General features: G+C 33.7%; 1 protein-coding gene across 2 annotated transcripts; it reads left to right on the top strand.

The window, feature by feature from the left end:
* Positions 1 to 728: 728 nt before the first annotated feature.
* LOC110626888 lies at positions 729 to 11,431 on the top strand. 2 transcript variants are annotated; one of them, XM_021773057.2, is made up of 16 exons: positions 729 to 1,285; positions 1,912 to 2,006; positions 2,110 to 2,223; positions 2,775 to 2,879; positions 3,026 to 3,097; positions 4,578 to 4,690; positions 5,253 to 5,387; positions 6,946 to 7,014; positions 7,376 to 7,463; positions 7,551 to 7,622; positions 7,711 to 7,811; positions 8,496 to 8,613; positions 9,617 to 9,676; positions 9,769 to 9,879; positions 10,549 to 10,671; positions 11,211 to 11,431. In XM_021773057.2, the coding sequence occupies exons 1-15, from the start codon at positions 1,186 to 1,188 to the stop codon at positions 10,654 to 10,656; spliced, it is 1,461 nt and encodes a 486-aa protein (XP_021628749.1). In that variant the 5' UTR covers positions 729 to 1,185; the 3' UTR covers positions 10,657 to 10,671; positions 11,211 to 11,431. The 2 variants fall into 2 exon arrangements, with proteins under 2 accessions (XP_021628749.1, XP_021628748.1); XM_021773056.2 differs by lacking the exon at positions 11,211 to 11,431 and having other exon boundaries at positions 730 to 1,285; positions 10,549 to 10,917.
* The last annotated feature ends 775 nt before the right edge of the window (positions 11,432 to 12,206 follow it).

Raw genomic sequence — 12,206 nt, 5'->3', positions numbered from 1 at the left:
TTATTGGACAGAAGCATTTAAAGGTCGTTAAAAATTTATTTAATAGAATGATTAAAAGTTTAATTTTTATAAAGTATAAAATGTTTTAATTAAATATTTTAAAATAAAAATTAATTAATAAATTTTTTAAATATAAAAAATTTAAAGATAATTTTTATACTTTTATGTAAAACCACCTATACACCTCTAACAACTTCCTACGTGGCTTCGCCCCTGCTACCATCTAATCTTCCATCATCTCTGCTCGATTATCGTCATCATGCCTTATTAAAATTATTATTATTGCCTATTAATTATTAAGATAAATAGTTTGTCACTATTTTTTTTAAAATGAAGTTAATTATTTTTTTTAAATTATCATAAATATTATAAATATTTATTAAAATTAATTTGCTCCTTAATAATAATAATAATTATTATTATTACTATTAATTATTAAGAAAAATAGTCTGTCACTATTTTTTTTTAAAATGAGGTTAATTATTTTTTTAAATTATCATAAATATTTATTAAAATTAATTTGCTCCTTAATAAATTAAATTAAAAATGCAGTAAGCAACCGATATATTTCTGCAACCGTAAGCAACCGTTATTAACGAGAAAGGAAGCTGCAAGAAGGAGAAAAAAAAAAAAAAAAAAGGGAAAAAATTGAGGGCAAGACGAGGTAATGCCACTGTCTTATGTGGCTAATGGCTAGCTAAGACATGGCTGACTAAGACAGACGGAAAAAGGAAAAAAACAAGAAAGAAAAAGGAAAAATGGGTAAAATCTGAAATGAATTTCCCTCCGAAGAGGACGCATAGGTTACAGCGGTTGAAAGAAAAGGGCGACAACAACAAAGGAAAGAAAACAAAGCGACTCCTAAAGAAACTCAGGAAGTAAACCCTATAATTAATACTCACAATCCGCTGCTGGAAACCAAATGCAAATGAAAGGAGTTACTGTTTAGATTCTTTTATCTTCTTTTGTCTTCTCTACTAAGCAAAATTTCTGTTTCCATTTTGATTTGATACCAATACAAAACCCTCCTCTTTCATCTACCGAATCTTCTTAACTTCACCGTCTCACCAATACCCATATTCCAGTTTGAGAAGATGATGATGCTTCCTTATATATTGTAAGACACATCAACAATTCAACTTCTGAGGACATACAGTTGGATTGGTTTTTGTTTTGACGGAGATAATGGACAAGAGTAAGAAGAAGGAAGTTATTCAATTGGAAAGAGAGTCTGTAATTCCAATTCTCAAGCCTAAGCTCATCATGACCTTGGCTAACCTCATTGGTATCTTATGCTTCCTCTTATACCTTGTTTAATCTCTCTTTCTTAAGTAATATTGCGTTGCTTTGCTTCTGTAAAGATGTGGGTCTTCTTTCTTTTTGAATTACACAAACTGGGTGCTATTGTTTATTTGTTAATTGGTTCTTTCAGCTTTTGAATTCGTTACTACTTTTAGCCCTCATTGGTTTTGTTTCTTTTTTTCTTTTTAATAAAAACCCATTTGTCCCCCAAATTTCAACATTTGCAGCGTCCTCCATTCCTATATGAATTTCCCAGTTTTGCACTTTCTTCTATGTTTATAGACTTCAGTTCCTTCAGTCTTGGACTGATTTTGCATAGTTCATAACCTCGAGATTTGTGAAAATCACCTCACTTGAATATTGGGATCCTTGCATTGGCAACTTCTTTTTATCCCACAGGGATTTATGTAGGCAATGAGCTTTCTTTCTAAAAGGACTGAAGGAAAAAAAAAAAAAAAAAAAAAAAAAAAAAGAGAAAGGCTTAGATGGGAATTCTAAGAAAATCTCTGTTTTTGCTGCTGTACATGACTTGAGGCGATGGTTTATTGGCTCAGTTTTGCGTCTTGTTATATTCTAAATTGATATGGAGTTTTTCTCAATATTCTGTAGAACATAAATCTGACCGGGCTGAGTTTCTAAAGCTCTGCAAAAGAGTTGAATACACAATTCGAGCTTGGTATCTTCTGCAATTTGAAGATCTGATGGTAGGCATGTTTTTCTTTGGCCCGATTGACTTCTGTTTTCTTGTTCTCTAGTGACTCTGTGGTGAAAATATTTCTTACTCAGCGTTACGTAATGTTTCTGCAGCAACTATATTCCCTATTTGACCCAGTAACTGGAACTCAGAAATTGCAGCAGCAGAAACTATCTCCTGAAGAAATTGATGTACTCGAACAGAATTTCCTAACATACTTATTTCAGGTATTATGGCTGTTTAGCCATATGTATTGTGTATTTATATTCTATGGTAGGAGAGTCTACCCAAGCATTAACAGCAAGGAGCAAGCATTAAGTTGACAGTTAGGTGATCTAGTGGCTGCCTTGTGTTTACGGATGCAAACAATGGAGCTTTGGTCTCAGCTCCAGCTTGGCTGTTTATGAAATGATCTTAAAATTAGCCTTGGGCTCGGCTCGCTTTTAAAAGTTTGGGTTTGTCTCATTGATCACAATGGACATGCTTGAATGAGTTTCTATGGTGCTGAATTTTGAGTAGCTTGTGAGATTTGGCTCATTCACAGATCTACTTATTATTTGGAAGTGGAGCAGTAACGAAACCTTAAGTCTAAACTAAATAGTAGAGAAGGAATTCCATAGGTTGCATAGTATCAACAAGATACATATTCAGATAAAAACTATCCTGTTACCCACAATAATTTTGTAATTAGATAGCCTAACATGTAATTCTTTTTCTCCAGTTTGTTGGTATATGCTGCTAGTATATATTTTTCAGAATTTTCTTACCTGTCATATAGGTGATGGACAAGAGCAACTTCAAGATCGCATCCAATGAGGAGATTGATATTGCACTCTCAGGGCAATACCTTTTAAACCTTCCCATAAAAGTAGATGAATCGAAGGTTTGTGAATCGTCATCACTTTTGGTTAGATAATTGCATTGTTTACTGGTGTCTGTCAAATATGCTTGTCATTGTATATATATCATGGTTATTTTATGTGCTTCTTTACTTTGCTTGTTCAAATATATATGTATTGCTGTGTACAGCTTGACAAGCAGCTTTTGAAGAAGTATTTTGCTGAGCATCCTCATGAAGATCTTCCTGACTTTGCTGATAAGGTATGACTCTAAATTAATGTTCACTGTAGCCTTTGGAAATCAGTGGTCTTTTCTTGTGTATCAATTATCGCAAATGTTTCCTTTCTTGGCTTCATTGTAAATTAGTAGTTCTTTTAAATTTATCAAAACAAAAAGAAAAGTTTTATTGAGTAGGAGATGCTTTATCTAAGGTGCTGGAGGAAAATGAACCTTATTATTAAGGCTCAGAAGACAAGATGATGATAATAAAATATGTGATGGATAATATTGTAATGATAACAAGTCTGCAACCTGCTGCCCATGTGCATCATTAACATTTTCTTGCTTTCCTGCTTCCCTTAGTTTGCTTTCTAATGGGTATCATTGTTAAACCTTGACAAAATTCCAAACCAATTAACTTGGAAATCATGCATTTATTGGGAGAAAACTTTATTACTGGAGAACCTTCAGGATCTGAGTGTCAAAAAATTGACCTGTTCACCTTTATGTATGGAAAGCTTACTAAATTTGTTGGAAGCCTTTCTTATTGCTTCATTGGATGCAAACTATACTTCATTGGTAAACTTCCTTTATCCTGGGAAGCAATATGCCTCTGTTTAACTCTTTTACCTTTATAGGAAGAATGACCTTCCTTTTAAATGCTACATGTTGAAGCAAATATAAAAACTGTGCTATGAGCAACACAATATGTGGCACTGCTGTATGCATCAATGTCTTCTGTTTTCTGTTTAATTTATGTGATGAAATTTCAAAACACGTGGAGGCTCTCCGTTATGAATTGCAATCACACAAGAAGCATGTCAATGATAAATTGTTTAGTAATCCCATACTGCAGACAATGTGTAACTTGAGAAAAAGATACTCCTTTTGCTGCTTAGATAGCCTCCTATGTATGATAAATTTGGATTCCTTCTCATTAGGATCTCTAGGTGGCATTCCCTCCTTAGTTCCCTCTAACAAACCCAATCCATCCAGCTGCACTTTTCTAGAATACTCCTTTCTGAAGGCCCCTGCCTCTCTCTTCTTCTTTCTGCAGTATACTTGTAGACTTGGGCCTAAATCCACAACTTCTTGGCTGATGCTGCTATCCTTCAGCTCTTTGCTTGAATTCATAATGCACTCACACACTCTTTTTATAATCTTATTTACACTGTTCAGTTTTGGTTTTGCTCTTTTAAGAACACAATTGCTTTAATGGGGTTTTCATTGTGGAATGTTTTGTAGAATTTTTTTGATCTACAACTTTTAAGAATATAATAGTGTACTGACTTGACATAGGTTGTCCAATATGAATCAGCAAATTGCAACATCTTGATGATTGTCCTATTTATGCAACCATTAGTTCATCCATGTTCATAATAGGAAGTGCAGTCTTATATTTGAAGTGAAGCACTTGTGCGTGGTGATTGATTTTATGAATTGCAAGTTTGCTTGATGCTGGCCCTTTATATTAGGTTTCTCTCTCTCTAGAAAGCTAATATCTTTTATGTTTTAATTTTAGTATATTATCTTTCGACGTGGGATTGGGATTGATCGGACAACTGATTATTTTGTCATGGAGAAAGTGGACATGCTTATTGCACGTTTTTGGGCATTTATTCTAAGAGTGACTCGGTAAGAAATTCTGGCCCATATAATATGGTAGTGTTAATTTGATTGCATGATAATTTAAAATCAATGGACCTATACCCAAGTTCCATAGCTTTGGGTTCACTATCCCGATCTTGATTTTCCTACCTCCAGAAGGAAAGGTCCTTCCCTTTTTGGCCGGTTGTAGGGGAGCAAGGATTCAAACCCCTGAAATTGTGGTTTGTAGCCACGTGCTCTAATCCTCTAAGCTATAGGCCCCACCATGTAATTCTGGGGAGAGAAATAAAAAATTAGTCTGAATCTTTCTATAGCCAAGTGTGCTTAACTGCTATTGAAGCACAATCAATTAAATTTAAGATCTCATATTGTCTAGATAATCTAATAATTATCATTATCTAACTTCTGATAAAATAGCTTGGCCCTATTCAAAGTATTTTTTTATTTGTGATTCCAAAATGTGAAGTTACTGGAAAGATATTATTTTGGGAATGTGAATTGGCAGTTAATTTCCTTCTCATTACTTGTAGTTAATTTTTTCTATGCATTTAATTTTCTTTTAACATCTCCAAGGTTTTGGTACTTGCAGGATAGAAAAAATTTTGCCTAGAAGATCAAGTGGATGGCAGAAAAAAGATCCAAAGAAGAATGATGAAATTAACTCTGAAGCAGCTCAGGATGACTTATATGTTGAACGCATTCGTCTGGAGAATATGGAACTAAGGTTGTATGTAGGATCTCATTATTTTGGATTAAATTTGTGATTGTTATTATAGCTTTTGAACATGCCTCTGCTCAATGCAATCATGGTAGTGCATTTTAAGCTGTTTGAGGGATCTTTCCTGTTTTTGGTACTCTGCATGAAAATCTTTTTGATAGATGAAATCGAACTTTTTGACTTTCACAATCGAATTTTGACCCATTAGAGTATCCTAAAAAATTTTTTAATGGTACATTTATGCTAATTTTTGGGTTTTCTTATTAAGCAAATGCATTACTTCTGTTGCTTTAATTTTATTTTTTCATTTGCTAAATAACTTCTAGTAATCATTGCTTGATCTTGAAAACCTATCAGTATTATTTGGTGGAATAATCTCATGTAGCAAAAAGCTACTCTTTCACAAACATATGTGTGTGGAGTTGTGAACATGTGCCTACCCCCTGTCATATACATGCACAAAATTTGGAAAAGATTTCACAAATAGATGATTAGGAGTGTTGGCTTCAACCTTTTCTTTTAATCAAGGTGTGGAACACCTTCACTGAGTTGAATATTAGTCACTTCACTGTTGCTGTAGAAGTTTATGTATAACATACCGTAGTTAAAATCACATAGCCTAGTTAAAGTAACCACAATGGGAATTTAACTTGCAAAATTTAGAAGCTTGAGAAGTCTTGCACTGGAAGCTTTTTTCTTTCAGGTTGGTGGATGAGTTCTACTTTTTATTCTTTTTCTGGGTCAAAGGTAAGAATAGTTTGTCGTAAATAGTTATGGACATTAGTCAAACAAAAAATATTCTCTTGTAATTTGGTGCAGAATATTAAATTTTTTAGTCTTTTGCTGGGTCAGAGGTAAGGAGTTATTGTAAATAGTTACAGGCATTAGTCAAACAAAAAAATGATCTTGTAATTTGGTGCAGAATGGCCTGCATTTCTTAGAATTGATGTTGAATTTGAGCTTTGTGAAAGCTAAAATGAGCAGGAATTTAGGTGGAGAATTAGAATTTAGATAGAATCGAGAAGTGGATTTAAACAGGAAGAAAAGATTTGTGGGCTGTGAACTGTAAAATAAAATGTCTAGTCTTTACAAGGGTTGAATTGTAAAACACAACTCATAGTTGCTAGAAGTCTTATTGAACAAAAACTTTGAAATAACATTACAAACATAGGGATTTATAGTCTAAATGTGATCCGAAACCTTGAAGGATTTGGATTTTTACAAAGTGATTTAAAAGTTTTAAGTAATCCTAAAATGTAATCTCTAACCAATAAGGACTCCAAATAGAGATGTATAGAAATCTAGATCTTTCCAGAAAATTTGAGAAAGTTACAAAATTATCCATGTGGCTTAAATAAGAAACCAACAACTAATATTTTTAAATGGACATTGGTAAAACTGTAAAAAAATCAGAAAACATTCTACAATTTTTCCAATAAACTATACATTAAACTTGAGTAATAATCCTAAGCTTCTTGAGTATTTGAACGTGAATTTTCTTGAATTCCTTGGCTATTTCATAATTACAGCTGCTCAATGACACATTTCTGTCTTTGTTCTGCAGTTTTAGGAATTTGCTAAGCAGTACTACAATCCAAGAACCTACATTTGATAGGATAATAGTTGTTTACAGGTATTGCTTATTTTCATTCATTTTTAACTATTGCTTTCTAAAAAATGCCATTGTGTTCCATGGTCATATATGTACAATTTGTTGGTGATTCTTAGCACAAGGTCATACCATTTTGATTGTTGAAACTTGAACTCTATCACAAGATGCATGTAGTACCAGTATTTTGATTTGGAGGAATTTGTCCTTTTCATCAGGAAGTTGAGGTTCTTTTGTTGGGGTTTATGCTTTTTTTAATGCTCTAATGAGCTCTGGGGATTTTTTTTGTTTTTTTTTTAAAAAAAAGAGTTCCTTTCATGGAGAGGGAAATGATCTGTTCATAATAATTAATTTACTGACACCAAGAAGATTGATGATTTTCCAGGCCAGCGAGTAGCAAATCAAAAACAGAACGAGGAATATATGTGAAGCATTTCAAAAATATTCCAATGGCTGATATGGAAATAGTTCTTGTGAGATTTAGGCTCTCTCTCTTGCATCTTTTTCTACTCTTTGTACCAAACGTATGACCTACTGTTGATACTTTTATGCCTTGACAGCCTGAAAAGAAAAATCCTGGGTTAACTCCAATGGACTGGGTCAAATTCTTGGGTTCTGCTATAGTTGGGCTGGTGAGTTATGTGTTTGAAGTGTTAGTTGTCGGTTCATTTTTATTTTGTTTGTCTGGTTCAAATGCACTGAGCATACCTTTGTTTGCAGGTTGCTGTGATTAGTTCAGTTGAAATGCCCAAGGCTGATCTTTGGGTCATTTTTGCTGTACTTTCCACCGTGATTGGTTACTTTGCTAAGACATACTTCACGTTAAGTCTCTTTCTCATTCTCTCTAGCGTGCATGTACAACTTTAAATTTTCTCCCTTTTGAATTCTCAGTGTAGCCATAGAAGTTGTTTAGCACCGTGTATGTTGCATGTTGTTGGTTGCGGGTATGAATACAGAAAACCGAACAAAGAAGTTTGTACAGATTGATCTTGTCAAGTGATTATATCTTTTTCATTACACTGCAAGACCAATTGCAATGTGTGTATCCCTATTTCTCCGAGTCCTATTCTGTTAATATAATTAAGATTGCTACAGCATTCCATGCAGAATTTCTTGGTTGGTTCTAATGCCTTAAATTGTGAGTCAGTTGGCTAACTTCCTCTAGAATTGCTAGTTTTATCCTTTATGGCTCGAGTAAAGTAGGAGATATTTTATGAGTGAACAGATATTGGGACGTCCAAACTGACACTGGAGGGATTTCAACAGTATTAATTTTACTTGAACTGCTCATAATGGTCTCTAAAAGGGTAATCTAATTGGGGCAATTTCTGATGAAGTACTTGCTTGTGATCACTAATCGGCAATCTTTTAGTAGCTTTTATTACATTTTTTTAGCCGTGTATATCAACATGTAGTTTATCTCCTCCTTTAGTTTGCTTCTTTTTCTATCTCCCCAATTTTTTGGTGCTCACTGATGTGGCTAATGTTTCCTTAACAATCTGCAGGTTTCAGCAAAACTTGGCTGCATATCAGAACTTAATTACCCAGTCAATGTATGACAAACAATTAGACAGTGGAAAGGGTACTCTTCTTCACCTGTGTGATGATGTCATTCAACAAGAAGTGAGTTTTAAGCTTGATGTTTTCTTTCCAATTATCATCATATATGTTCGCTTCTTTCTTTTCTTGCCTGGCAATGATTGTTGAAATCAGGAGACAGCTAGTTCGCCATAATTATTCAGAAAAATATATATCAACTAGTGCTTTTTTCACATACATGCATAGTATGTGATCCCTGTGTGATTTATGAATCCGTGCATATGTTTTCAAAAAATATATGCCAAGTACAGACAATAAATCAATGTTTAAACTATATTTTTTTAAATGATGGTTTCTAATGTGAATAAAAATATAAGACGTGTTAGTAAAATAATCTCAAAAACCAAGAAACAAATATTATTCTAGCAATTCTAACTTCATCATTGACCTTAGTTATTTTCCATATTAATGCTCTTTTGGAAAAAAAATGGTACTTGTTTTTGTGCAAATTTATTTTTTTTCTTATTGCTAGTTAGGAACATACATATATTAGAATTATTATAGGTTTGCGTATTCATATTTTATTTTCTAAAACATTATTGGTCTTATTTTTTTGCTAATTTATTTGTTTTCTTATTGATAGTATTAATAGGATCATATATAGATTAGATTATTCCAGATTTAGGTTTTCGTATTTTATTTTCTAAAATATTTTACATAAACAATGTATTTTATGTCCTTCAAGTGTTTCAATGCACATCTGCAAATTTTACTGAACAATTTGGATACAACAAATGGACAATGGAGGATGCTTTATAGTAATATATTTTTTTGGATTCAACAATTTGGATTGATTATGGAATATAATGCTATTACCATTATCATGAGAGGACCCTAAATCCTCAATTAAACATGATGCATGCACCATTGCATAAGTGCCATGGAAGTAACAAAAAAAAAGTCCAAAGAAAATTAAATGGTGTGCTAATAGCAACCGACTACCACACAGAAAAATAAAAATTGCAAGTATGAAAATGTCTTATATTTGTTTGTCTTTCCACATGGTTTAATCAGCTTGATATTTCAGGTCAAAGAGGTTATTATCTCTTTCTTCATATTGATGGAACAGGGCAAGGCTACATTGCAGGTCTGCATCTCTCTCTCTCTCTCTCTCTCTATTTGTGTATTTAAAGTTCTTGTATTTTTAATTATATTCATCTTTGTGATAATGTGAAATAGGATTTGGATCTGCGATGTGAGGAACTAATTCAAGAAGAATTTGGGGAGAGTTGTAATTTTGATGTTGATGATGCAGTTCAGAAGTTAGAGAAGTTGGGCATTGTTGCACGGGTGAGAAACTGTATTAAAATGTGCAATTTTATTTATGCAAAAATAAGAATGTTCCTTTAGTTTCTTATAATTATTATTGATATGATTCCTTGGTCATCCAAAGTGCCCAGTTAGTCGATTGGGAAATTTGTATATGAACGTGAAAGAGTGCAGTGGTGAGTCATGAGTGCATAACAGGTTTCCATGGTGTTTATCCATATGACCATATTTGTCGGAGTTGGACCACATTGTTCTAATTTTCATTTGGCTAATATTATAAAGACACTCACAAAGGCAATTTTTTTTTTGGGGGGCGTGGGGCGGGGCGGGGCTTCATATTTGTTGCATGTTTCTTAGATTTGTGCTTCTGGTTTTCCCCTTCCCGATTGGAGTAAGCTAATGAAACTTTTCAGACTCCGTTGTGAGTGGTGTGGGGTTTTTTAGGATGGCAAGGGAATCATGTTCTATGGAAAAACAAAAGATTTTGTGTATTTGCAAGGAGAGTTGAACGCATTTAGTGATGCACCTATTCAGGAACTATCGGAAGTAAAAAGCTTGCTAATTTGAATTTTGATCATATTATTACCTACAGGATGTAAAATAGGGGCTTTGAGCAACCAATTATTCAATGGTTTGCTTGTGCCTTTTGTTTATGTGTTTGTTCCGACTCTGAAGTATCTTCATATGCAGGATACTCTTGGACGGTATTACTGCGTTGGCCTCAAACGTGCCAACGAGATCATTGGCACTACAACTGAAGAGCTTGTCCTCAAGGCAAAACAGGGTGTTAGTACTTGATGTTGTCTTTGGAAGGTTAGATTCTTGTATATCGTTACTACTCTACTGTTATCTGCAGTAGATAGCTTCGGTGATAAGCACCTCTGGATGGCTGTTGTGATGTTTTACCTGAGTGCTGTTTATTCTATTTTCTATCCTCTGTTAATATTGTAAACCAAGATGTGAGATGTGAAATTGCAGTTCCCCTACAATGGTAATTTGATGGTGTGGCGGGTTGATGATGGTTTTGTTATTGAATCTAGTATATTCAAATTCTCTCCATTTCGAATTAAGAATTCAATTTAATTTATTTTTTTTTTTTAGCAATTTTCTCATATTTGAAATGAAATAATTCCATTATTTTTAATTTAAAAAAAATTCATTATTAAAAAAGCTGAAAACTTGCATAATTTTTCAAGAATATATTTAATTTTTTTTTTAATAAATTGAATATATCAAATGAAGTTATAAGGATGAATGAACTTGAATTGTTATTGTGAGAAGTAGCTTTGAATTACCATATTTGATGTAAAATTTCCATCTCCAATCTCTGCTTATCATGGTGTGTTTTGTAGTGGGTGCATGGTTAGTTCTGGACCAAGATAACAAAAGGTGAAGTGAAGTTTGCAAAGAAGCAAAATTCAAGACAGAGAGAGGAGCACTATTGTTTATTTACTTTTTTAGAGCATTGTATAATTCTCTGATGAAAACTTGCTCAAAGCAAATGCATACTTCACCAATTTACCGTTCAAATTATAAAAATAAAATAAAATACTGATCATTTATCAACCATTTAGAATATTAATTACTTAGTGATGAAATGTTATAGCTATATTTTTATTTATTTTAATTATTTTTTTTAATTATATATTTTAATGACAATATATTATTATTGTCTATTTTAATTATTTTTTCATAAAGTTTCTTAGGAAATATATGTTTGCATATAGGGGAGAGCATATTTCGGTTTAAATCGAAAATCGAACCGAACCGATCGATTTCGGTTTATCGGTTCGGTTAATCAGAATGTTCGGTTTGGTTCGGTTAATATATTTAAGATTATTCGATTTTCGGTTCGGTTCGATTCGGTTTAAACGTGTTAAATAACCGATCAAACCGAAATAACTGATTTTACTGGTTAGGTCCAAGCCAAACCCGAACCCTCCCCCTCTAGTACCCAACCCAACACCCTCCCCCTCCCCCTTTCGGCCCTTCTCCTACCCTGATTTAGGCATTCTCCAGTCCCCATTCCCGATTTCTCCCCCGAGCCCGAACCCCTATTCTCTCACCGTCAGAACCCCTATTCACTCACCATCAGTCGAAATTAAAATCTGAATCGTCGAATCCCATTAATCTCTTTCCCGTCAACCGTGAACCTCTTTCCCGTCGATCTATTGAACTTCATCCTCGTTCTTTCTTCTCAAAATGGCCAACACCACCATCAACAACCTCGCAACAGCTGCGATCACGAGAGTCGAGTCCTCTCTTGGACAAGAGCATCGTAGAACATAACAAGAAACCCACAATGATTTCCGGCACCAAAGTTGCCGCATCTTCTCCTATGGAAAAGG

The sequence above is a fragment of the Manihot esculenta genome, chromosome 11 (assembly GCF_001659605.2).
Source record: "Manihot esculenta cultivar AM560-2 chromosome 11, M.esculenta_v8, whole genome shotgun sequence".
Taxonomy (NCBI): domain Eukaryota; kingdom Viridiplantae; phylum Streptophyta; class Magnoliopsida; order Malpighiales; family Euphorbiaceae; genus Manihot; species Manihot esculenta.
The sequence above is the reverse complement of the archived record's forward strand: the minus strand, read 5'-3'. Positions and strand labels throughout refer to the sequence as shown.

Excerpts from the sequence above, each read along its gene's own strand:
- LOC110626888 (XM_021773057.2), top strand. The coding sequence starts at position 1,186 with ATGGACAAGAGTAAGAAGAAGGAAGTTATTCAATTGGAAAGAGAGTCT. Across the intron at positions 2,224-2,774 it reads TCCTAACATACTTATTTCAG|GTGATGGACAAGAGCAACTT; the intron begins GTATTATGGCTG and ends CCTGTCATATAG. Across the intron at positions 5,388-6,945 it reads CTGGAGAATATGGAACTAAG|TTTTAGGAATTTGCTAAGCA; the intron begins GTTGTATGTAGG and ends TTTGTTCTGCAG.